We start from the raw sequence: 24855 nt of genomic DNA, 5'->3' as shown, positions 1-24855 counted from the left end.
AAGGTGGTTCGGTCAGTTTCAAATAAGGATGGTGTATCAGTTGGGAGGTATAGAGATATGGAAATGAATCAATTAGAGGACCCACATCCATGCCACTCTACATGGGTGGTATAAATGGGTCCCAGTAATACTTTATATTACTTCACACTTTTCAATTATTTAAACCACTCAACTACATTTTCTAAACATCCATACCATTCTTACAAAACTTATAATGGGTCCCACTAATCTTACAATATATTTCAAATTATATTTTACATTAATATATAAAATGTATAATCAAAATATATAAAATGTATCTCACAATATACTCAAAATGAATTAAAATATCCAAAAAATAAATAAAATCAAATAAAAATATATTAAATAACGTACTACTTGACACAAATAAGTTATACGAAAATACGCTAAAAAACACATAAACGTTAAAATAAACTACTAGCACAAAATTAAAAAAAAAAAACATAAACGTTAAAAAAATACATCAACATTTAAAATAATTTCTAGATGTGAATATTCTCATGCCCAAAACGTTCCCATATATGTTCTATTAAGTCTTGTTGAAGTTGTCGATGAATTTGCTTATCGCGAACATTGTGTCTTCTACGCAAGAACTCTTGAAAATCATTATTAGAATCATCTGGTGGTGCAGTCGGGCCATTGCCTAGATGATCATAAGAATAATCAAAGGTTCCACCATATGTTGCACGTTCATCTTCAACAATCATGTTGTGTAATATGATGCACGTATCCATTATATGTTTAAGTGCATCCAAGTGCCAAGATCGAGCTGGGTTACGTATGATCGCAAATCGGGATTGGAGAACTCCAAACGCTCGTTCGATATCCTTTCGAGCACCTTCTTGGTGTTGGGCAAATAATTTTCTCTTATCCCCTTGTGGCATTGGGATGCTTTTCACAAATGTTGCCCATTCAGGATAAATGCCATCTGATAGATAATACCCCATGTTGTATTCTGTACGATTAACTGAAAAATGGACCTCAGGAGCTCGCCCCTGCATAACATTGTTGAAGACATCAGGTTGGTTCAACACATTGATATCGTTGTTTGAACCCGCTACCCCAAAGAATGCGTGCCAAATCCATAGGTCTTGTGAAGCAACTGCTTCAAGCATAACAGTGGGTTTACCATGATCACCTCGAACATATTGCCCTTTTCATGCAACTGGGCAATTTTTCCATTCCCAATGCATACAATCAATACTCCCTAGCATACCTGGAAAACCACGTGCCTCCCCCATCTGCAGTAGACGTTCAATATCTTCGGTGGTTGGCTTTCGCAAGTATTGTGGCCCAAATACACTAATCACACCTCTTGTAAACTTATCAACACATTTTAGTGTCGTGGATTCACCAATTCTCAAATAGTCATCCACACAATAATTCCAAAATACATAATAACTAAATCCAACAAACATCCCTAAAAAAATTTAAATAAGGTAAACATATATATAATAATATCAATTAAGTCCATATTTATCTCTAATCACGCCACACAAAAATTCATAATCTTGTAGTTGTCTTGGATTCATATTTGATGTATCCTTTGTGAGTATTTGTAAATCATTGATCTTCGACCTTTCCCTATCATTCTCAACTCTTTGCAACTCGGCATCAACCCTTTTTCTCTCTATCTCAATTTTTTCACTCTCAAAACGTGCATAATCACGTACAAACCCTGACATTAATTCATATTTTTTGTTGAAGTCATCTTTCAAAGTATCAAATTTGGGAGTAGAAATTTCCACAAGCTTTTCTTTTCCCTTCCTTTTTGCCACCTTTTGTCCAATAGGACGTTGTGGTGGATTGTATTCGCTTGTTGGTGTTGGTGGGTTAGAAGATGCCGAATATGCTCCAGAAGCTGAATTCTTTGTTCTTTTTGTGGACGGTTCCAATGCACAACCCGCAAGCCATTTCGGTTCATCTCTCAATAATTTCCATGCATTCTCAAGTGTGAAATGTTCATGTACATCTTGGTAATAAATATCTTTTGCAGCCGAAATGTTGTCGCTCTCGGAGGCACCACTTTTCTTTAGAGCGACAACATCTTTGTAGCACCCAACAAACTTTGAAATTCTTGGATTGATTTTTTTGTGCCATCGACCTTTAAGTGCCGTCGGTTTTCTCTCTTGAAAATTCTTGTCGCGATGGTTGTTATAAGCTTCACCAATCCTCTTCCAAAAACTATCTCCTCTTTGATCATTTCCAACAATTGGATCCTTTGAAATATTGAGCCATGATTGAATGAGAAGTTCATCCTCCTTTGGTTGAAATCTTGTTTTCGAATCTTTCGCAACCGATGTAGCTCCAACTTCTTCACCAAGATTATTTGTTTTCAAGCCATCTTGAGTGCAAGGTTGTGGTGTTTCAATCTCTTGATCATTTAATTGGACACCACTATTATTCATTTGAATTTCATGAGACATGGTGGGACTAGTTGATTGAGATAAAAAATGTTGATAGTGGTATGGATAACGTGGTGTATGATATGGATAATTTCCAATGTGTGGATTTGGGATAAAAATATGATTTTGAAAATTTGGTTTATGATGTGAGTTTGGGTTATTGGATGCATTTTCAAAGTAGGAGACATTTTGTTGATTTTGGATGCATGGAGGAATGCCACCATTTTGCAAGTAGTTGGACCAAGAATTATTGTGGTTGGGGTTCATTGGCAAATGAAATGTTTAGAAGAAAAAGTGTGTTTTTTTGACTAAAGAAGAAAAAGTGTGTTGGTAACAATTATAATGGTAAATAAAATCTTCAGAGATATGTGCAACGGTAAGAAAAAGTTGCAACGGTTATAAAAATATTCAGAGAACGGTAATATGAAGTAGTTGGTAACAATTATAATGGTAAATAATATCTTCATTTATTGTTTAATTGATTTATTTCAAAATGTGTGTGAGGAAGAGAAAGAATTGCTTTAAGACACAGTGGTAGAATTTGGAACCGTAGCCAAGAAAAGATACCAACTGTTATGCAATTATCCATGCCTTTCCTGACACTAGTAGCCACACGTGGACCTTATGTGCCAAAAGACACTGCCGATATTTGTGCTCTTAGGTTCTTCATTGCCATGTAAGAGTGACAAATAATCGAAAAAATCACGAGAAAGGTGCAAAAGGAGTTTAAAAATTATCTAAACCCCTAAGGTGCTATAGGTAATTGTTGCACATAGCTACACTCGTAGCCACCTCCCCAAACCATTCCCCATACAAAGGTCATGACGGATGGCTGCAACAATGGCCTACACTTGTGATAAGTGTCAAAAAATTATGTGATTTTACTTATATATTTTAGAGTACTTATTAACTGCTTATTGTAACAAATCTAATGAAAACCTCAAATTTTGTGTATATATGAGAAAGTTAGATCAATATGAATTTCTTGTACTTTCACTCTTTTGCCAATACATTTTGTAGTGTTTTTAAAGATTTCTTGCACTTTCACCCTTTTTCTAATACATTTTGTAGCACTTTTTTAAGATCAAAGAAGGAAAAGCCAAGTAAAGAACAAATGAGTTTTTTTTTTTGAAAGAAATAAAGAACAAATGAGTTGATATTGAACCAATTCGTCTCGCGACCTATGAAATGGTTTGAAGAAATAACAACACAATGATAATGTTTGAAAACCATTCTGATTCGCCATGACCAGTTGGTCATTATTATTAGTAAAATTAATTTTTTATGTTCATTGAATAAATTATGTATTTGGTGAATAATATAGACCAAATACATAGTTTATTAAACAAATTAAAAAGTTGATTTTTGCTTATAATATACAGTGACATCTACTTTGCCAAAATTTAATTTATTCAATTTTGCCATATCCTTTATTTGTTTTTATTTTTGGATGAAATCATATATTTAATTTTGTTGCTCAAAAAATATATTTAATTTTGATATCTTTTAGGGCAAAATATTGGGACAAAAGGTTTAAAGCCCACCAAAATTTCTATATAAGTTAACTAACAGTGACATCAATTAAACTTCACCGTCTTTCCACGATTTCGATTCCGATTCCGATTCAAGGTTATTTCTTCACTCTCTCTATTACTCTTTTATTTTAAATTATTTTTCTATATCATTCTTCTGTTTCCCGAATTTAGATATTAGGGTTATACCTTGTTTTCAAATTTCAAAACCTAATCGAATTTGATTCATAAAATCATACCTATGTACATGCATTTGTTTATTTGTTTAACAGATTAATTTACTCTCACAATTTTGATTCATGTTTGTTAATTTTCAGTTAAATCAACCGTCAAATTATAAGACACTCTAGTATGTATTATGTATGTCCATGAGATTATGAATATTTTCAAAAGATATTCTATTAAAATGTCAAGCTTGGTCCTTAAATTTAACCGTTTATCATCAATTGATCCCATGCCGTGTTTTAAGAATGACTACATGAGTAAAATTTGACCGAGTCAGAAACTAATTCGATATATTCATAATCTCAAGAACTTATTTGAGAGTGTCCTTACAGCGTCTAGCGATTAGTTAAAGTTTAGTGGTTTACTCGTGAAAGTTTTCACTTATGCGTTCTGTTAAATTTCAATTACTGCATTGTTGTGTTCCTCATGGAAGTGTTTCTCTCCCTGTGATTCTTTTCTGGTACAGTTGGAAAATCAAAAGAAGGAAATTAACAAACAATGGTTCGCAAAAAAAAACAAAAAAAACAAACAATGGCTCACCTTGATCAATCAAGCACCAACCATGCGAAAGTTTCCCTCACGGTCGCCAAACATCTCTTCTCAAAAGAATCAGACAACAACGTCGTCTTTTCACCATTGTCTCTCCAAGTTGTTCTCAGTATCATCGCTGCTGGCTCTGAGGGTCCTACTCAACAACAGCTTCTCGACTTCCTCCGTTTCAAATCCATCGATCATCTCAACTCCTTCGTCTCTCATCTCCTTTCTGTCCTCCTCAAAGATGCAGCTTCTTCCGGTGGTCCTCGCCTCTCTTTCGCCAATGGTGTATGGGTGGAGAAAAACCTTTCTCTTCAACCTTCCTTCCAAGAAACCATGTCTACCGATTATAAGGCCACTCTCGCTTCTGTTGATTTCATAAACAAGGTATGTTTGTGTCGCTCTTTTCATTGCTATCCATGCTGTGCTTTTATTTTGTGTTAATTGATTAATTAATGGATCTCTACCTTCACAAACAATTAGTTTATTTTATTTCATAACCTAATTTAGAGCAAATTTTATTTTCTATTTGAAGCTTTTGTGTTGTTCGTCACTAATAAATAGTAAGCATTTAGTTGAGAGTCGGTTCTCCGTTCTTGCTTAAATGGATGAAGTGCGTGATGGAAATGTAAAATCATCCACGGACCTGATGTAATGGAGTGGAATGAAATACAGAAATAGTTTGTGATAGTATCCATATCCTAAAACTTCTGGCTAGTTGGTTGATGATATGATGCTAAAGCTTCTAAAGACCTAGTGTCCTAAAGATGAATCATTTTCTCCTTTTAACATGGTTCTTCAAAGGGTTAATAGTAATAACAATCTTTCCCTTCTAAGTAAGATTGAATAGTGTATATCCCAAATTTAAAGAATATTATGCACACCACACAAATATGGGGTGATGTTTTTTTGAGAGGATTCAGGGGTGATGTTGATGAGCACAAATATGCTACCGAACATTCTAATTTTCAGAGATAAACAAATTTAGGGTGATTATATTTGGATATCCCTACCTTCCCACATCAATTCAATTTCTCATTATCTCGCTATCTCTCTCTTTCTATCACATCTTTAACTTATCATATCTGTCACAGCAGTCTATTTATTTCTCTCTCAAGGTGTAGATGGAGTGTATGAGTGTCGATGAAGTATTTTCCAATAGATAATATGAGATAATATATGCATTTCATACTACTCATAAATAAGTCAACTAAGGAAAATGTTGTTGAGAAACATGAAAATATGTCGATGTTGATTTATGCTTAATTGGCTAGGTTGGATGGTCAAATTGAGTCTTACTGGTTCAAGGTTGAACCGACTGTGATAATACTTAAACTAATTCATTCATATTAAAAGATTTTTCCCTTTGTTTAGGACTTAGCATTTAGACATGCTTCTCCAAAAGAATTAAAGGCTAAAACTAGCCATTTGAGTAGGATTTTAAAGTTACAGCTCTGTGTTTATCTAGAAGGGAAAAGTGATTTGTATTAATACCCTTGTCTATTTTAGCATACAACTATTCGACCAAAATGATTCTAGAGTAGCAAGTATCAATTTCTATGTAAACAATTGATGATAGTCATTCAAAGAATATAAATAATAATTGATGAATGCAACTTTCCTCTTGTTTTATAGCGTCCAACTAATTTAGCACCGCAATATGTGAAAATTAGACTACGAGAAAGTTAATCTCTTTTATCGAAATACTTGTGAAAAGAATTCAACTGATCTATTTGAATAACTGATTTTTAAATTTGATATTTTATTTAAGGCTATTGAAGTGACTAAAGAGGTGAATTTATGGGCTGAAAAAGAAACATACGGCCTTATTAAAGAAATTCTTCCTGAAGGGTCGGTCAACAACTTAACCAGACTCATCTTTGCTAATGCACTATATTTTAAAGGAGAATGGGTTGATCAATTTTTTGATTATAATACCGAAAACTATGATTTTCACCTTCTGAATGGCAGCTCAGTCAAAGTTCCCTTTATGAGCACCAACCTTGATCAGTTTATTAGAGCTTTTGATGGTTTTAAAGTGCTTTGTCTCCCTTATGAGCAAGGTGGAGATAAGCGACAATTCTCTATGTACATTTTTCTTCCAAATGCAAAAGGTGGACTATCGGCTATGGTTGAAAAGGTGGCTTCTGAATTTGAGTTCCTAGAGCCCAAGCTTCCTTATAAACGAGTGAAAGTAGGTAATTTCCAAATTCCAAGATTCAAATTTTCATTTGGGCTTGAAACTTCTCGAATGATGAAGGAGCTAGGAGTGATTTTACCTTTCTCTTCTGGAGGTTTGACAAAAATGGTGGACTCTCTTGAAGGTCAAGACTTTTCTGTTTCCAACATATTTCACAAGTCTACCATTGAAGTAAATGAGGAAGGCACTGAAGCTGCTACAGCCAATGCTAAAATAGGGGTCTTGTGTGCGCCAACTGGAATAGACTTTATAGCCGATCACCCTTTCCTATTTCTAATTAGAGAAGATTCGACCCAAACAATCATCTTTGCCGGACAGGTTCTCAATCCTCTTGTTGGGTGATCTTAACTTCTCAAACCGCAATCAATTGCATCACTCATAGAAAGCGAGGGGAGCTCATTATTTTTTTTTTGTTGAAAGGAATGCATTTTTTTTAATAAGAGATAGTTTAGTGTTTCTGACATGATCTAATTGTGGGACAAATAGATTAAGATTATCTTAGTTTTTATGTTATTTCTTTTGAGGTTAATTTATGTTTTGATACGATCTTAATTGAGGTTATTATCTGTTATTTTTTAGATCATAAATTATTATTTTGATGCATATTATCATATTTAGAAATGTAAGTAGTTGATGTTGGTGAGAGTTGTTATATGTGCCTGGTTAAGTATGTTCCATTGGATGAACAAAGAGTTATTGAAGTGATGCTCTAAAATGTATGTTGATGAGACTATTGAGAGTGGAGAAGAGAAAGTGAGGGAGTTGAATCATGAACTGGTTGAAAGTTTGGATTGATGAGAGGAACAAAACAGATGGAGTCTGTCCAATTTGTTGAATTGGAGCTTTTGTGTATGATGCACTCTTTCTAGTTCCTTAATCTCCAGGAGAACCATGCAACATGTTTCATGTTTGCTTTTTTCCAATCTTGCAATTAAAAAATGTTGTAATATGTAGAATGCACTTTTTTTTGTTTGTCATTACATCATGGTTAATTTAGTTATATTGCGGATGATGATGCTGACAAATTTAGATTCTAGTTTATTAAAAGGAAAAAAGTTATAACTCATTTCGTTCTTTCAATTTTTCAAAATAAGAATTTTATTTAGTGATTCAGTTTTGTCATAAAATACCGAAACAAATAAACAAAAAACTTAAGAAATATATGAAGATCTATTTGATATTAGAAATGAATATTCATAATTTAATCTTTAAAAATGTTAACATTTGGCTAAAATAGTTCTTTTTAGATATAGGTTTATGTATATTTATGAAATTTTAAATATCACTGTCTTGATAGAAATTTAGTTTTGTGTTGTAGCAACACAAGCTGCAACTTATGTTTAAGGTAGTAAATTTGACTTGGAAAAGGTTTAGTTATATGTATATAAGTTTTCTTTTTCTTCAACTATCCCTTGTCCCCTGGCCTTTAGTAATTGAAGTATGTTACTAATTCTCAGGTCAAATATGCATGGTCTTCTTTCATTGAGCCTGTTATGAATGTTAGCACTACAAGGTTTGTTTTACTGCTACTACTTCAGAGAAAATGGATATAAAGGAGCTGCTTGAAAAATAAGACAATCAGCAAGAAACAAGAGAAAGGGAAACAAAATGAGTTTATAATCACCATTCATTTCCCCTCTCTCTCCTTTTTTCATCAAAATTAATTCATGTGCCAGAAAATCATGTGAAACTTGGATTATGTTAAAATGTATAGGAAAAAGGAGGCTTCTTCCAATCTAAAACCTTAACAAACTCTTACATGTTCAAAATAGAAAAGACCATTTTTTGGGTAAAGAACCAGTCTATTTTTGAAGATAGACTAGTTAAGTGACACTAATATGCCTAATACTAAATAGGTCAAATCTTATGAAAGTCTAAGCACACCAACACAATATAACTAAATAATCAAATTGTGTGAAGGTGATATATATATATATATATATATATATATATATATATATATATATATATATAAATAGGCCTGTGTGACGTGTCTAATAGGCTTTTTTTGCATGACCTATTTTATTAAACATGTGAGATCAAATTAGGCTTTAAATAGGTCAAGTCATAGGCCTATGTTGGGTAGCCTAACATATTCTCACCCCTAATTACTAGTATCAAAATTTCTTTTTGTTGGTACCTTAAATAATTAATATAATAAAAGGTCTTGCTAACAAGTGTTTTAAAAACATTATTTAAGGAACCCAAGAAAAAAAATTATCTTTGAAATACAAGCCAAAGATATATAAAGTTGATAAGTGTACACATTGGACCCTAAAGTTAAATTACAAAGAACACATTTGAAAATGCACACGTTTATTTAGATTTGCATTGAGTAATACTTATAATTCGTCCTTGAATCTTCATCAATTAGCTAAATTCGTCCCTGAATTTTGTGAAATATCTATTTAATCCCTGAATTTTACAGACGTCCATCAAAATGGTCCCTCCGTCTAAAAGCTTCGTTAGTGGTGATGATGTGTCTTCTTGCATGTTGTGTTGTCATGTACACGTGTCAACAAGGCAGCCACGTGTACAAGGACTAATTTGATGGAAATGGTAAAAATTCGAGATTTAACTTTTCAGTGTCATTTTTTTTTCTTCTGTGTTTCCAATTATACCCCTCTATTATAAGGATCAATTTAACACTTATTGTCATAATTTAAGGACTAATTTGATGGATATTGTTATAATTTAAGGGCTGATATGATAGATTTTATTTGCAGGGAATGGATACAAGGATATATGGCATGAGATGACCAGTGATTTCAAATGACAGGCATAAACAAACACCACTGAGGGGTCCTGCTCCACAAAATCCAATTGCTCCTAGAGTTATTAGAGTTCCAAATCCAAATTACGGGTCATCCGCTTCTACACAACCTCAATACATGGAGTTTATTCCAACTTCAGGATTTCCAAAGTAGTGATGCTTGTTTAAATTATGTTTTTGGACTAGTTTCGTTAATGCTTTTTGGACTTGTTTAATTTATGTTTTTTTGGATATGTAATGACTCAAGAACATTAAATGACTTGATGGCTATGTAATGTTATTTTTTTGGCTATGTAATGATTTATGAACATCAAATATATATTTATGATGATATGCAACAAATGTCTGTCTTTTTACAATCAAAGTGTCTGTCTTTTACTTTTTAGTTTGTTCAGCAAATGTATGCACCAAGGATCACAGTGATATATGTTGTGAAAATTCAAGGACTTATTTGATGGTATTTTCACTAATTTGGGGATCGATACGATGGATAGACATACAATAGAAGGACCAATTTGATTGAATTTTTTCGACAGAAGGGTTGGATTCATTCATTGACAACATCTTTTCATTACAACTCAATCAACATTCTCTGACATTATCCTGTGGCTTCTCCATCAACCTTGCATTTCTTCCATGATCAGCACCATTGTTTTTAAAATAACTTAGTTCTTCAGCTTCATCAACCCACACAAAAAATTTACAATTTTCACCATCATCTTATACAATCAAAAGACAAAATCAGTACTATTTAAACAAACCATTCACACATCACGGAGGAACCGATTTGATTGAAATTTTGTAAATTCGGGGACTAAATAGATATTTCGCAAAATTCATGGACGAATTTGATTGATTGGTGAAAATTCAAGGACGAATTTAAGGTATTACTCGATTTGCATTTACCTAAAATTATTGATAAGTGTAAAGTTGGACCCTAAAGTTAAATTATGCGATACTTCCACTTCCCAAGTTAGAATATGTGTAACCTTCTTATACTCTTCTGTTTGCCTCTTCGTTCTACACATCAAGAACAACATCACTCATTTCTCTATTGCAATGGCAGGTACTGCCTATAAGGATCTCTCTGAAGATCTAAGACGGGTCCTCCAACACTTGGAGTACATGACCGGCATTCCAGTTCAAACTTGGACAACAACCGAGCTAGCACGAAACTTTATAACAGAGAGTTTAATAAAAAATGTCAAAACAATCACTTTTATCAATATGAAAGTTGTCCCTTACGATGTATAATTCAACATGGTTTCTGGACTCAATTAGTTGTACTCTTTCTAGTTCCTTAAGCTCTTATACTCTAGGAGAAAATAATGCAATTAGAAAATAATGTAGTATGTTGCAGACAATGCTAACAAATATGGAATCAAACTCATTGATAGGAGAAAATTTATACTCCTAAAGAATGGAGATCTATTTCCCCTCTTTCTTATTTTTCGATCAAAATTAAATCATGTGAAACTTGGATTATGTTAAAATATATAGGAACAGGGAGGCTTCTTCCAATCTAAAACCTAAACCCAGGGGAATAAGAGAGAACTTGGATTCTCTACGACCAACTTTAGGGCGGTTATAGGTCGTTAGATTAAGAAAATGGCCATCACTTGTTATGTTAAGTACCTTTATGCATGTTATCTTTCTATCTATCTATATAGCTCGACTTTGATTCCCTATGTAACCCATGAGAACCAAAGCATCTTATGTATGTACCGGAAGTCACTTTGAAATTTGAATAATATTCACTTGCGCAATTTCAACTTATATTCTTACCGGTCTATGTAAGCAATGGAAACATATATGTTAAATTTGTATCTAGATTTTTAAAAGCTGCAAAACATTTCCTCAACAAAATATGTATGGTGAACCCGAGTTGTGATTTTTTTTAACGGCTAAAAAAAATCAAGTGTTTTGTTTCTATTTTTTCGGCGCGTGAAGAACTCTTCTCCTTTTCTACCAGCGACTCTCCCTCCTTTGCTTCTCCCCCCTGACTCCCTCTCTCAACTCTCAGTCTGCCTTCATTTTCATTCTTTCTCCTCTCCACTCTCCTCCAGGTTTGTTCTAATTCTATGTTATTTGTTCTATTTTATTAATGATGGTTGTTATTTGTTAATGGGTGAATGAGTTGATTATTCAAATTCCAAACCGCAATTTAGAATTGTTGATAATCCCTAATTTTAATTTTCCAAACCCTAATTCAGAATAATTATTGCTAAATGCTATGGTATTATATGTTCTGTATTGAAAGTGATCCAACTTTCATGTTTATGCTACATTAGTCTTGTGAATGAATTTCATGAAGCACTTGACATTGCAAGCATCTGGTTATGGTTTTAGGCTTTTAGCCTTTTAGGTATGTAACGCTGTGTTGTGTACATATGAATATGGTAATAGTGAATGAATTTCATGAAGCCACAACATTGCAATTTTGCAAACTAATAATTACGTTGTGTACATTGGAACACAACATTTCAGGTTTATTGCAAATCAAGCTTTTGATTAAATTATGCAGTACAGTGTACTACTGATATGTAGAAGAATCTGTGTAGTGTACTCTTAAATTATGCTTTTAATTATGCAGAATCTGTAGAAAAGAAAAAAAAACAAGCTATTTGAAAATGCACACGTTTTTTAGATTTGCATTTAATTAAATTTATTGATAAGTGTAAAAGTTGGACCCTATAGTTAACCTAGTATGCGACACTTCCACTTCCCAAGTTAGAATATGTGTAACTCAATGCCTAAAATATTGAACAGTTTGTCCATAATCTAATCTGTCTCTCTCATAAGATCGCCTTCTTATATTCTTTTTCGCTTTCCATTTACACACAACAGCATAACTCATGGCAGGTACAGCATGCAATGATCTCTCTGAAGATCTAAGGCTTGTCCTCCTGCCCTTGGAGAACACTAGCATTCCAGTTCAAACCTGGACAATAACCGAGCTCGCAAAACACTTCATAACCACAAGGAGTTTCATCGATAATGTGAAGACAATTACTCTTATCAGTAGCAACATTGTCTGTGACACCGTGATCACCTTGGCGATTCAACGTGGTTTCTGGGCTCAAAACAGTAAATGTACTCCCACGACAATGATGAAGTTCTGTTCCTTTCTCAAATCCAAAGAAGGGTCTCAAATCCTCGATGATTTTCAGAAGAAAGCCGAGTTATGGAATGTGATGAAGAGGCGGATGGCAGAGATTGAAGCAGTTATCGCTTACCACCGTGGTCAGATTGTGTTGCTGGAGAAAAAGCTGGAGAATGAGATAGCTGAGGTTGAAAGTTGTTATCTCCCAGCTTCTCAGTATGTTCCGTTGGATGAGCAAGAGCTATTGAAGAGATGCTATGATATGTATGTTGCTGAGACTATTAAGAGTAAGTTGAAGGTGAAGGAGTTGGACCAGGAGCTGATTGAGTTTATTAAGTTTCAGTATGAGAAAGATGTGCGTATGGCACATATGATGGATTTCATGGCGGATGAGATGAGGAGACTTGTGTTGAATGTTTGGACTGGTTAGAGGAACAAACAGATGGGGTCTTTGCAATTGAATAAGGTTATCAATGTAGAAGGTCCTTTATTTTTTATGTCATTACATAGCTGTTACTTGAATACTAATTTGAACTCAAGCTCTTTTCCTCTGTTAACATGAAAACTTCATTCTATTTTGTTCATTTTAAAATATACTAATATAACCTTAAGACAATCAGCAAGAAACAAGAGAAAGGGAAACAAAAGGAGTTTATAATCACCATTCATTTCCTCACATGTGCCAGAAAAAAAAAATCATGTGAAACTTGGATTATGTTAAAATATATAGGAACAAGGAAGCTTCTTCGAATCTAAAATCTCAACAAATTCTCACATGTTCAAAATAAGAGATAATTTTTGGGGGTAAAGAACTAGACCTCTCTAAGTTCTAAAACCAAATGCACCCCGTTTCCTTCTTGCTTCTTTCTTCATCTTTAAGGAGTTTGAATCTATAAGGTTTTCAAGAGATGTTCCCTTTCTACTTCGAACTCTGCCGGCTTCTTTCAAAAGCTCAAACAGTCTTTTCTTTTCATCATCAACATCTGGATTTGCAGTTCCAAGTTTTTCTTCTCTCATTTTGAGTATGTATTCCAATATCTGAATGGCATCTTCAACTCTGTAAAAATAACATTAAAGAGAATTATTTTCATCCACCGAGAAGCAATCAAACTGTCCATGTATTTGCAATACAACAGAAAGACGAGAAACCAAACAATGTCAAAGTGAGCTTGGGACATGCATAATGATATAATGAAAAACAAATCCTAGATCAAGATCGAATGACACATGTTCATACTTGTATTTTGGACTCAATTTACAATAGTAATTTGGTACATGAACCAGATTGTGTGACTACGTCAAATGTGTGATTCCCTAACTGCAGGAAATCTGGATCCTGTGACTTTAGAATTTTGTTTAGACGCAGTAACTGCGTCACACAACTATTGATCCCGAGAATCCGATCTAAGTCAAAGGTCGAGATCATTTAAAATTGATTTAGCAAATAAGTTATATGAACCGTCCAATCTCAAACCAATGGGCGGGATTGATTACTACATGATATTTTCACTCCAGGCGATTAAGATCGATGAATTTACAATACAAACGCAAACAATTTTTTTTATTTTTTGTAAACAAAATAGAAAAAAAATTGTTTACCTTCCCAAGGCATCATAAGTTGCAGCTAGGTTGCTATACACTCCAAGAGTGTCCAAATGATAGGTTCCATATTCCCTCTCCAATATATCTCTAGCTTCTTCAAAATGTGTGGCAGCCTCTTCAATTTTATACAGTTGAACACATGCCAAACCCATCTGGTTCAACACAAATCCAAAAAATGCAGATTTCCTCTCCCCACCGGCTCTCAGCTTGGTGACAGCATTATCAAAAGATTTCCATGCATCCACATGCCGTCCGACCATGTAGAACAACACTCCCATTTGAGCTTCAATTCCTGCCATTGTCCTATATTGTCCCGGGATACCCTCCAATAATTTTACAGCCTTCTGCAAAAGCTTCAGCGCCTCCTCGGGCTCGTTTAGAGCTTCATAGATGGCAGAGATTTCAGTCAATCCACTTGCAATCTCTCCGGCGGTTATTCCAGGCATAGGTTTACTGTATATTCTTAACGCATTTTCGCAATAGGACGTTGACTCTCGTAATTTTCCAGTCTTACAGTAAAGATCTGCGAGTCGAATGTACACTAAAGCAACAGAACTGTGATTTTCACCCTGGGTGGATTTGAACACTGTCAGCGCTTTCTGATAGGCGAAGACAGCTTCGTCGAAACGAGATAGCGACGAGTAAATATCTCCGATGCTAACATCAATAGCTGCAACTTCGTTATCTTGTCCGTTAGCAATCATCGCCATGCTGGCTAGGACAAGATGCTCGAGTGCTGGCTCATAATCTCCCTTTGCTTCACAGATAAGGGCCATGAGGCGCCGGTCCGCTGCTTCAGTAAGGGAAGCGGGTGAGCAATGCTCCCTATGAATTTCCAGTGTCTTCTTGCAGAAGTGCTCTGCATCGTCGAATTGCATGGCTTGAACATGGGCTTCAGCTAAGTACCTGCCATTAAAGGTAACCAATTAGATGGAATACATTTAAGCACCTATCTCATGAATTTTCTAATTGAGTTCTATGAAAAAATTGGGTTCTATACCAAATCATAACTCTCTTAATTGAAATCAATATTGATAGTTAAGCAGTCCAATTTATTTTTCCTTTCAAAATGGACTAAGACAAGTACAAATTTCTAACATTCTCCTTGGTTATACTTCCTCCCATGAGAATCTGTAACCATTCACCATGCCCAAATTCACGGCAGATTCCGAAGGCATTACATGGACCACAGCCACATGGTCAACAATCCAGTACTAAAATTACTACATTTGAGAAAATGCATAAACTAAAATTATACTGCAAAATTTGAGAAAATGACTAAATTGATTGACTTCTTCAATGCTCATTTCCCAATTAGGTGATGCCCTCGCCCCTAAGTTTAAAATCACATCACTAAACATGCCCTTATGGTCTATGTGCACCAAAACAAAAAGAAAAGTACAAACAACCATTACCAACAAACATAAAAATATCAATATATAAACATCAATATTCATCTTTCTTATCCTTATCTCCTCTTTCTTTATCCATCATCAATATCATCTTACGTCATATTTTTGCATAAAAATAATTATGAAAGTAACATTACATTGCATATATGTGTATGTGAAGACATCAAAACAAGACATGTTAATAACTTTACCTGCAAGTCTCAGCAACTCTCGGGTCGGACTTACCCAAAATATCCATTTGAATCTTCAAACCCGACTCATAACACAGAATGGATCTATCCAACAATCCAGTCATAGAATAAGTATCACCAAGTTGCATATATCCAGAAAACTTCACCATAGCATGACCCGACCCGTTTTCAACATCCAACAACATAATAGACCTTTCCAACTCCTCAATAGCCGCATCCAAATTCCCCAAACTACAATAAATTGCAGCAACAACATGTAAACACGTGGCAAGATCCACACCCGGACCCAAAACCCGTTCAAAACACTTGGATGCCCGAATTGCATAATCCAAAGCCTTTTCTGGATTCTCACCAGAAGCTATGGTATCTCTTGCCATCTTCAGAAGAAATGGACCCAAATCAGGATTCTCTAAGGAAGATTCATCAATGATTATTGTTTTCTTTATGGTTTTCCTCATCGCGGGTGATTGGTTCCGGTGGTTATCATCATCGGTGGACTCATTCTGTGGTGGTTCACGGAGGAAAACACCAAATGATTGCATTTGAGGTGGGGTTTTCACTGTTAACTCTGTCATTGTTGAACAATCAATACCCACAATTCAAAATTTCTTCATACCCATGATTCAAAATTTAAACTTTCTTCACACCCAAGTTTCAAAATTGAATTTTTTTCACATTCATGGATCAAAATTTAAGCTTTCTTCATACCCATTATTCAAAATTGAAAATTTATTCATACCCACTATTCAAAATTGAAAATTTCTCCATACCCATTATTCCAAATTGGTTTTTCAAAAAAGGGAAAAATTCTTTTTTAATTAGAATATACCATGTCAAAAAATTCTGATTTTTGGGTGAAAAAAACAAACTTAATTTTGTTCTAAGCTATTGAATGTGCATATATAATTACAATGAAGAAGTGTGGGAGAAGATTGAAATGAGTATAGAAGTGAGTGTTCGAAGAAAAAGAGAGTGAAAAAGGGAAAAAAAAGTAGAAGAGAAATGGATTAGGGATGGTAGTAGTGGAACGTTGCTTGAAAGAGACGACTTGTAATAATGGAATTTGAATACTTTAATTTCAGAACAAGCTTCACTAGGAAGAAAGGTAAGAACAGAGTCACAATTTCCATGATTCTGTTTTTAGATTGAAATTGGAGTTTCAGAAAATTTACGTTGTTTAATTTTTTATTATGTCTTTCAATTTTATAGTATACTTTTCTTTTCTAGTAAGAATGTAGCAGACTAAGTTGCTGGACTTGGATGTTAACAGCATACTCGTTTTACTATACTTTTCTTACACCAAATTCATTCAAGTGCTAAGTAAATAAATAATATTGAATCTTACTCAAGAAAATGGGACGTGTAGGTACACTAGTTTTTTTACCTTCATGTAATAGACACAAATAGTGTTATCTTTTTAGTCGAAATTCAATCTTTGATTTATCACGATATGAAATCTATCATTTTTCTTTAGACTTAATCATATGTCGATCACATAAACTAGTTTTATTTAGTTAGCAATTATTTCTAAATATCAGTAATGTATTGGTTCAAAGTAAGAGATTCAGCTCCTTAAACATGTTGTCAGGGTTAGAATTTTCATGTTTGGTCATTAGATGATGTGAATCCTTTACTAGTGGGCGATGTGATTGACCTCTCAAATTAATTAATCTTATACCTGAATATTGGATTTAAAAAAAAAAAAAAAAAAGGTGCATATAACATTTTTCTTTTGCTATATTAGTGCATATATAATGCGAAATTGATTGGGTTGCATAATAAGTAATAATAAGAGTATGTGGATGGTGAATGTCCGATAGTGAAAAGAGGCTAGGAAGATGGCCTCTCTCTTTAGTAGTTTTTGAGATTTTAACTGAAACAAAATTTGTAGTTTTTTTTAATGTGTGTATCCTCATTTTATTTTATTAGAGGTAAGCAAAGGAGTATCCATGTTAAATTATAGCAAAAATATTATTCAAAGGGAAAACTTTCAACCATATAATAATTTAGAGGAATTACATATATAATAATATGTGAATGCTTGCCAACAAAGTTTTTATTTTAATCATATAAAAAAAGTTTTCATTTTAAAGTTATATTCATTGCGATGAAAAATATTGCTATCATAGTTGGGTTATGAGTGGACAAACAATAGGAAACACGAATACTTTGTGACCAAGTCTTCATTATTAGAGGATATAAGATAAGATTTTCTTAGTAAGAAGATCTCAAGTAGTATTTGTTTGTTTGGAGCGTTTACGCTGGACCTTAGTTTATCCTTTTTATACTACATATTTTCATAATACATGTAATCCATTTCGATACTTGAAGAGTACAGATCATATAAGAATGCTAGTTTTGCAATAGGTGCAAAATTCTTATGGTCTACGTTTCTTCCGAGGTTTAACTCGAACGAACACTCTTTTTTTTCTAACCTAGATACTATGAAAGCTTCAAGATCAAGGTGGATAGGAAACAAAGAGATGTGAAAAAGGTCCATTACAAAGACTTTTAATATATAGCTAAAGTGATACCTCTTGTTGTTATCATGCCTTGATGTTTAAAGATGCAACAACATTGACACCTCTTGTTGTTAGGGGTTTTATGGAGCAAATAAGTTGAGTCTTCAAATTTCAACAAAGAATCACAAATAAGAATCAAATTGTCAATTTAGTATAGACTATTTAAAATGTTGGTGCACTAAGACAATGTATTGCTCCATCTTTAGCAAATGTAGCTTCTAGTGAACCATCTTAAAGATAGTTACTAATTAGTTCTACAAGATTCAAATTTTCATCTAGGTTGTGATATTTGTTTGATATAATAGAAATAGGGAATGTACCAAAGAAAAGAAGAAGAAAAAATAGGGTATAGAGATATATAAAATCTTTATTGTTTTTTTTTTTTTTAACAGGGTACTCACTGCGTGCAATTCCAGAGATTAATCCATCAAGAATGGTAGAGCCACAATAAATGATAAAACTCTTCCTCAAAAAGATTTAACGTTTTTGCATCATCGGATTGGATTCGAACCCAATGAATATACAGAAGTGACATATAAAGTCAAATGAAATTACTCGTACAATCTCTAAACTTAATTTCAAATTTTGAATTTGTCATTTATTTTAATTTTTTTCCCAGATTAGTCGTTTATATTATAAAGTGCTAACATCATTGACTTAGGTTATAATAATTTAATTATTTTAATAATTAATTAAAATTAATTAATTAATTAGTTCATTAATATACCTAGGTGATAACTCAATGTTAGGAGCTTGACGTTATAACCTCAAAATACAAAGTTCAAATTTGATTGACAACAGTTGTAAAATGATAATTAATACCATTTTTTTGGTACATCATTAGTACCATTTTAATCAATAAAAAAAGTTCTTTCCTCAATATTTTTTTTAAATTGATTAATTAGATAATCAAGTCAAATCAAACCAAACTTAGCTCAGTTGGTATGGACAATGCATAATAATATGTAAGGTCGGGAGTTCGAACTCAGCCACCACCCAAAAAAAAAAACCAATTTAAGTAATTTTAATAATAAATTAAATTACTTAGCTACTTATTTTTCTTATTGTACCTAATTTAATTCAATAAATAAATTTCTTGAATTAGTTTTAAGTCATTTAATCATCTGAATTAGATTAACTACCTAAAAAAAATAAACAATTAAGTAATTTAATTTGTTATTACAATAAACATAAAACTTACTTAGTTTTGATAAGACACCATATTTAAATAATATAAAATTATAAATTACTTCATTCAGTTTAATGAAACATTTTTCATTTAAACAAACATAAACACATTTTTTCCTCTTTGATCTCTTTAGTATATAAATTAAACTTTTTTTAATACTCACAAAAGACAAAACAAATAGTATTATATTAAAGACACATTTAATTTGTCCTCGTGATTAGAGCGTCCGAAGGTAGTAGTGAGGGTATTCTTTCTATTTGGAGAAAATCAAGTGCTAACTTGTTATTTTCATTCCAAAGGGAAGGATATGTAGGGGTGTGTTTGGAGTGAGGGTAGAGAAAAGAAGATGTATAGCCATTAATGTCTATTCCAAATGTGATTTGTCGGCAAAACGAAGACTTTGGGAGAACCTTGTTGAAGAGCGTAGGAATAGAGATGGAGGGGCGTGGTGTGTGCTTGGTGATTTTTAACCATACAAAATCAAAGATATGGCAAAGGGTTAACCGAAATTTGCTCAAATTACAAGGAACGAAATTTTTCATGAAGGTCCAAAACCAAAAAATCTTCAAATTACAAGGATGAAATTCAAAAAAAAAATATTTTACAAAGGGAAAAACCAGAAATAACTTATATTACAGAGCTAAAACACTATTAACACTTTAATCTATTTCAATACAAACTTTTGAGTCAAAAAATAAAATAAAATTCAATTCAATATATACTTTTCTTTTCCCTTTTCCTTCACAAAACACGTTTCCAACAAAATTCCCCTGTCCCATACCTCCACAAACAAAACTCCAACCTCTCTCTGTATTCATCTTGTTTGCTACAAATTCCATTCCAAACCTTCAACAATGTCCAACAACAGCAACAACAACGCATGTGGGTTGATATCATGCGACAAACTTGACAGAGTTGCCAACTGGGTCGGCACCAACGTGGCTTCTGCTTTCTTTGCTTCCTTGGAACGTTGTTCTTGCATCAACCTTACCACCACTGACATTGAAGATGATAACAACAACGATGATCTTCCTCTCATGGTTACTACCCCTGTTTCTCATCTTCCTTTTGAGGGTCCCACCACTTCTCTTCCTTCAAAATCCAACCTTCGTTCTTGATCTCTTTTTCGGTTTGTAATATTAACTCTTTGTGTTCTTGGGTTCTTTAGTTATTCATCTTGTCATCATCAAAATTTAGTCTTGTGTGTGTGTGTGTTGACTTTGTTGGATCTTGTTGGCTTTTGTTTGATGTTAATGAAATTGTTATGACATTATATCAACTCAATTTTGTACTAGCTTCTTGTTTGTAAATTTGTTATTATGTTGTTACTTGCTAGAGGATTTGGATCAAGTGCAGTTGACTGCAATCGGTCACATTTGAACCTTCTGATCAAGATGGGATGGCCTAGATTTTAAGTTAAGATTTTAAAATTTAGACCATCTAACCTTGTTCGGACAATTTAGACGAGGTTGACTTGATTGTACACAAATCCGGTCCGTTTCTAGGAGATTAATTTTAAGGTTTATATATATGCTGGATTTTGATTTTGATGAAGCTTATGAGTATTTTTGATTAAGTATATCTTATGAATTTGAAAGTAGTGAATCATGTTTTAAAAACGAAATCTGGATCATGGTTCAATTGCTTTAAACGGCTTGAACTGGGACAAACCGCATACTAATTAAGTGTAACAAATGCAGTTCACGGTTCAACTGATTGAATTGTTCGGTTTTGTTTTTAAAACATATTTGGTGAGATAATTAAAATAAATAGATCGTTTTATGTAGCATTTGATCTAGTGGTTTGAGCAAAGCAAAAGGAGGAAGATTAGTTTTTGGGCCAAAGGGAAGATCATTTTTTATTTTATTTTTAGTGGTGTAGATCATGTTTGTTTAATTTAATGAAATAGCATTCTTCAAATTTGAATTTTTACAAATTGATTAATGGTTATAATTAGCATTGATAGTCCGTAACTGTCACTAAAGTTGATTGAGAATCAGATATTTTTTATGCTATTTTTTTGAATTGGATGTCAAATCTTGAATTTTGGAAGGGTTTTTCTCATTCTATAGCAAGGAGTTACTATGTTTTTTTGAAGCACACAAGAAAAATGGTAGTACTTGTGAAATTGGCTATGCTTTGAGCAATTCTCATATGAGTGCATAGTGTTTGTAGATACAAGTTAAAAGTAGAACATAGACTTCAGTTAAACAATTTAAAAAGTTTAGTAGTAAAATTCACACATAATAAATGCTAAAAAAAATGAGGAATTGAGTTAGAAATTTACTCTAACCTATCAAATATTTTTACATCTTTTTATCATTTGAATTGTGATTATGAAACAATTTTTTTGTAGTATCAATTTTTTTCAAGTAATTTAATGATTACAAATTCACTTTTATATGAATAAGTGTAATGTTTGAACCCCAATCCCGACCTCTATCAATTTTGTTAATATGATTACTTGAACAATGGAAGACCAAATGTCTCAGTTACAAGTACAATCTAAGACAAAATTTATGGTTCCTTGTTCTTAGTGGATGTTTTCCTAAAATAACAAAGCACAATTTGTGAGCAATAACTGGTAACCAAAAGCTGATGTAGTAGTTTATGAGTCATAGTCACAGTTGCTTTCTTTCCCTATGATACCTTCCTCTAGTTAGTCCAAGACATTTACTTTTTTCAAAAATAATATTCAGATAATTAGTACACTTATATCTATATGTTGATTTATTTGCATTGATTTTTTATTATTATGGGGGTACTTGTAATTCACTAAAATGAAAAGTCCAACATGAATAATAAAACAATAAAAACCTATCGATTGCAAATTAGTAAAACCCCCTAAAAAATAAAATCTATAGGGGCATTTTGGAACTAAAATGCATACATTGTCCTTTCATTATCTCTTCTAAAACTCTATTGTCTTTTTTTGTTGTTTTATCCGTTTGATTTGTAGGAAAAAGATATTAAAATAATCTAGAGTTTAGAAGGATGATAAGTAAAATTTGATCAATAATTATTTAAATAAAGATTCAAACTTGGGTTAGCCTTTATTATTAACCAAAACTCATTACCATTTGTGCTTAATTAATCAAGTGTACTAATTAATCATGTTCAATTGGAGTTGAACCAAGCTACTACTGAGTGAAATCTTGATCAAAATCAACAAGAAATTGTAGCAAAATGTATAGTGAACAATATTGTCAAATGATTTTGATTTGGGAGATCAATTTACTTGGTTGATCGCATTAAAAAGTGTTTTTAATTACCTGGCTTCAAAGAAATTCAACTTTACTTTTTTTTTTTTTTTTTGAATCGGCAAATATTATTAAACGTCATCCCCGCAAGACGCAAGGTATGGACGAAACAAGATATTAGTTTGTATTATCATTAAGTTTCTTGGATATTCCAAATTAACAATGCTTGAGATTTTTCACACTCACTTTCTCTATATCATTAATTATCATCCCAAAATCCATCATTTTGACACCCACTTTGCCCCCTTATTGCCCCTTTAACAAAATCAAGCTACAAGAAATTAGGTTTCCCCAAGTTTAACCCTTGTTTAAGCACTTATCGAATTTCTGTTTTAGGACAAAGCTTAACTAGCAAGTAAAGGTGGAAACCATCAAAGTTTGACTATGGAGAGCTGATGTTAGATGTGGTGCTTTGCCACTCAAAAAAAACACAAAAACAATAGTCTTAATGCCTAACGACCAAATTAACAAGGTGGAAGTTGAAACCATCAAAGTCTACAAATTAAAAATGCTTAACTATTATACATAAGTCACAACTCAAAACATAATCATTTAACAAATGCATATAATATATTTAAGTGACTAATAAGGAAATGTGATAAAACTAAGCCAAATGAGACTCAACAACAAGAAAACAAGAGAAAAAAACAAGAAAACAAAAGAAGAAACTCAAAGGTTAGTATCTGGGATAAAAGGTCATTATTGATGAACCCAATTTTAGGGAAGTCTAACATATATGTGTATATATCGTACTATTTATATATAATATGGTTATTTTTTTTTTTTTAAGAAGTTAAATTATCCCATCTAAATTAGTACCAGAGATAATCGAACCGGAGAACATTAATGACTATTAGATGAAGATTAAATCGACCAAATATGTCCGAATTTGATTTAATGGTCATCAATGTACTATTTACGGTGAATCCATGGACTTGTGACTACAACAAATCTAAATTCAATCTTGACTAATTGGTTAATTCATTTGAGGCCAGTATCCGAGATATTGGTTCAAAAAAATTGTCCCTTAAGTTGGTTTTATATTTGTGATGTAAGGTCGTCGTATCTAACTATTGGTTCTCGTATATATTTGTGTGTCTTGTAAGAAGTTTTTAAAGTCCAACTATTAGACTAACATTAACACCTTGGAGATGAATTCAGATTTTCAATTGTAATTGTGTGATCCCAAATCAATGATAGATATGTGATATGAGCCGTCTGATCTCAAATTAATGATAGAGATTGATTACCTCATGTAGCACGCAATAATTTATGCAGGGAATTTAGGTCCCTTGAAGATGGCTCTTTGTCCTAACGGTTTATGAATCCATCTCTCTCTCCACCATCTTAGATGTATATGTGTAAAAAAACTTTTATGTCGACAATGTTTGTACAATGTATTATCCATGATTGTGCCTCAAATTCGGTTAACATATATTCTGTCAGCTCAGTTGTTTGTACAATCCAGACGAGGTATTTTAGAAAGCATGCATTGATACGCATACATAAAGGTTGAAACTACTCCATTCATTACAAACAAATTTGGATCATGCATGCAGTTACTCATAAAGGAGAAAAAAAATATTTGATACGCATGCACGGGTTTGGCTTGGTTATTAAACAATTTTCGCTACATATACATTACTTGGTATTTAAGCTAAAGAAAATTAAAATGGTAAAAACTTAACTTACATATGAAATGTGCATGAAGTTAATTTATAGTATTTGCTACAGTTGGCACTGTCATCACTACATGCTAGCTGGCCATAAGCGTGTTTTAGAAGTTACTATTTATATATAAATCATGGCATGCATAAAACACAATCATCTTGTTGCTCCATTTTGGCCAATTAAGCTTGTTTGCATATATATTAAGACTTGTCCTT

At 32.9% G+C, this 24855-nt stretch overlaps 5 protein-coding genes across 6 annotated transcripts; 2 read left to right on the top strand and 3 right to left on the bottom strand.

The window, feature by feature from the left end:
- Nucleotides 1–503: 503 nt before the first annotated feature.
- On the bottom strand, nucleotides 504–1439 carry LOC112417306 (uncharacterized). The gene is made up of 2 exons (XM_024772853.1): nucleotides 1238–1439; nucleotides 504–1174 (listed from the first exon to the last, which is right to left on the bottom strand). The coding sequence occupies exons 1-2, from the start codon at nucleotides 1437–1439 to the stop codon at nucleotides 504–506; spliced, it is 873 nt and encodes a 290-aa protein (XP_024628621.1).
- Nucleotides 1440–1481: 42 nt separating this feature from the next.
- On the bottom strand, nucleotides 1482–2447 carry LOC112417305 (glutathione S-transferase T3-like). Its single transcript, XM_024772852.1, has one exon. It carries the CDS (start codon nucleotides 2445–2447, stop codon nucleotides 1482–1484), a length of 966 nt encoding a protein of 321 aa, XP_024628620.1.
- A 1498-nt stretch (nucleotides 2448–3945) lies between these two features.
- Nucleotides 3946–7501, top strand: LOC25500660 (serpin-ZX). The gene is made up of 3 exons (XM_013589144.3): nucleotides 3946–4055; nucleotides 4650–5104; nucleotides 6489–7501. Exons 2-3 carry the CDS (start codon nucleotides 4682–4684, stop codon nucleotides 7257–7259), a joined length of 1194 nt encoding a protein of 397 aa, XP_013444598.1. The 5' UTR covers nucleotides 3946–4055; nucleotides 4650–4681; the 3' UTR covers nucleotides 7260–7501.
- Nucleotides 7502–11637: 4136 nt separating this feature from the next.
- Nucleotides 11638–13345, top strand: LOC25500659 (uncharacterized). Of its 2 annotated transcripts, none has more exons than XM_039829382.1 (2): nucleotides 11638–11756; nucleotides 12553–13345. In XM_039829382.1, exon 2 carries the CDS (start codon nucleotides 12798–12800, stop codon nucleotides 13221–13223), a length of 426 nt encoding a protein of 141 aa, XP_039685316.1. In that variant the 5' UTR covers nucleotides 11638–11756; nucleotides 12553–12797; the 3' UTR covers nucleotides 13224–13345. The 2 variants fall into 2 exon arrangements, with proteins under 2 accessions (XP_039685316.1, XP_013444597.1); XM_013589143.3 differs by having other exon boundaries at nucleotides 12538–13345.
- Nucleotides 13346–13431: 86 nt separating this feature from the next.
- Nucleotides 13432–17212, bottom strand: LOC25500658 (protein KINESIN LIGHT CHAIN-RELATED 1). Its single transcript, XM_013589142.3, has 3 exons — nucleotides 15999–17212; nucleotides 14393–15301; nucleotides 13432–13850 (listed from the first exon to the last, which is right to left on the bottom strand). Exons 1-3 carry the CDS (start codon nucleotides 16571–16573, stop codon nucleotides 13616–13618), a joined length of 1719 nt encoding a protein of 572 aa, XP_013444596.1. The 5' UTR covers nucleotides 16574–17212; the 3' UTR covers nucleotides 13432–13615.
- Nucleotides 17213–24855: the final 7643 nt, after the last annotated feature.

This window comes from Medicago truncatula, chromosome 8, assembly GCF_003473485.1.
Source record: "Medicago truncatula cultivar Jemalong A17 chromosome 8, MtrunA17r5.0-ANR, whole genome shotgun sequence".
Lineage (NCBI taxonomy): Eukaryota > Viridiplantae > Streptophyta > Magnoliopsida > Fabales > Fabaceae > Medicago > Medicago truncatula.
The sequence above is the reverse complement of the archived record's forward strand: the minus strand, read 5'-3'. Positions and strand labels throughout refer to the sequence as shown.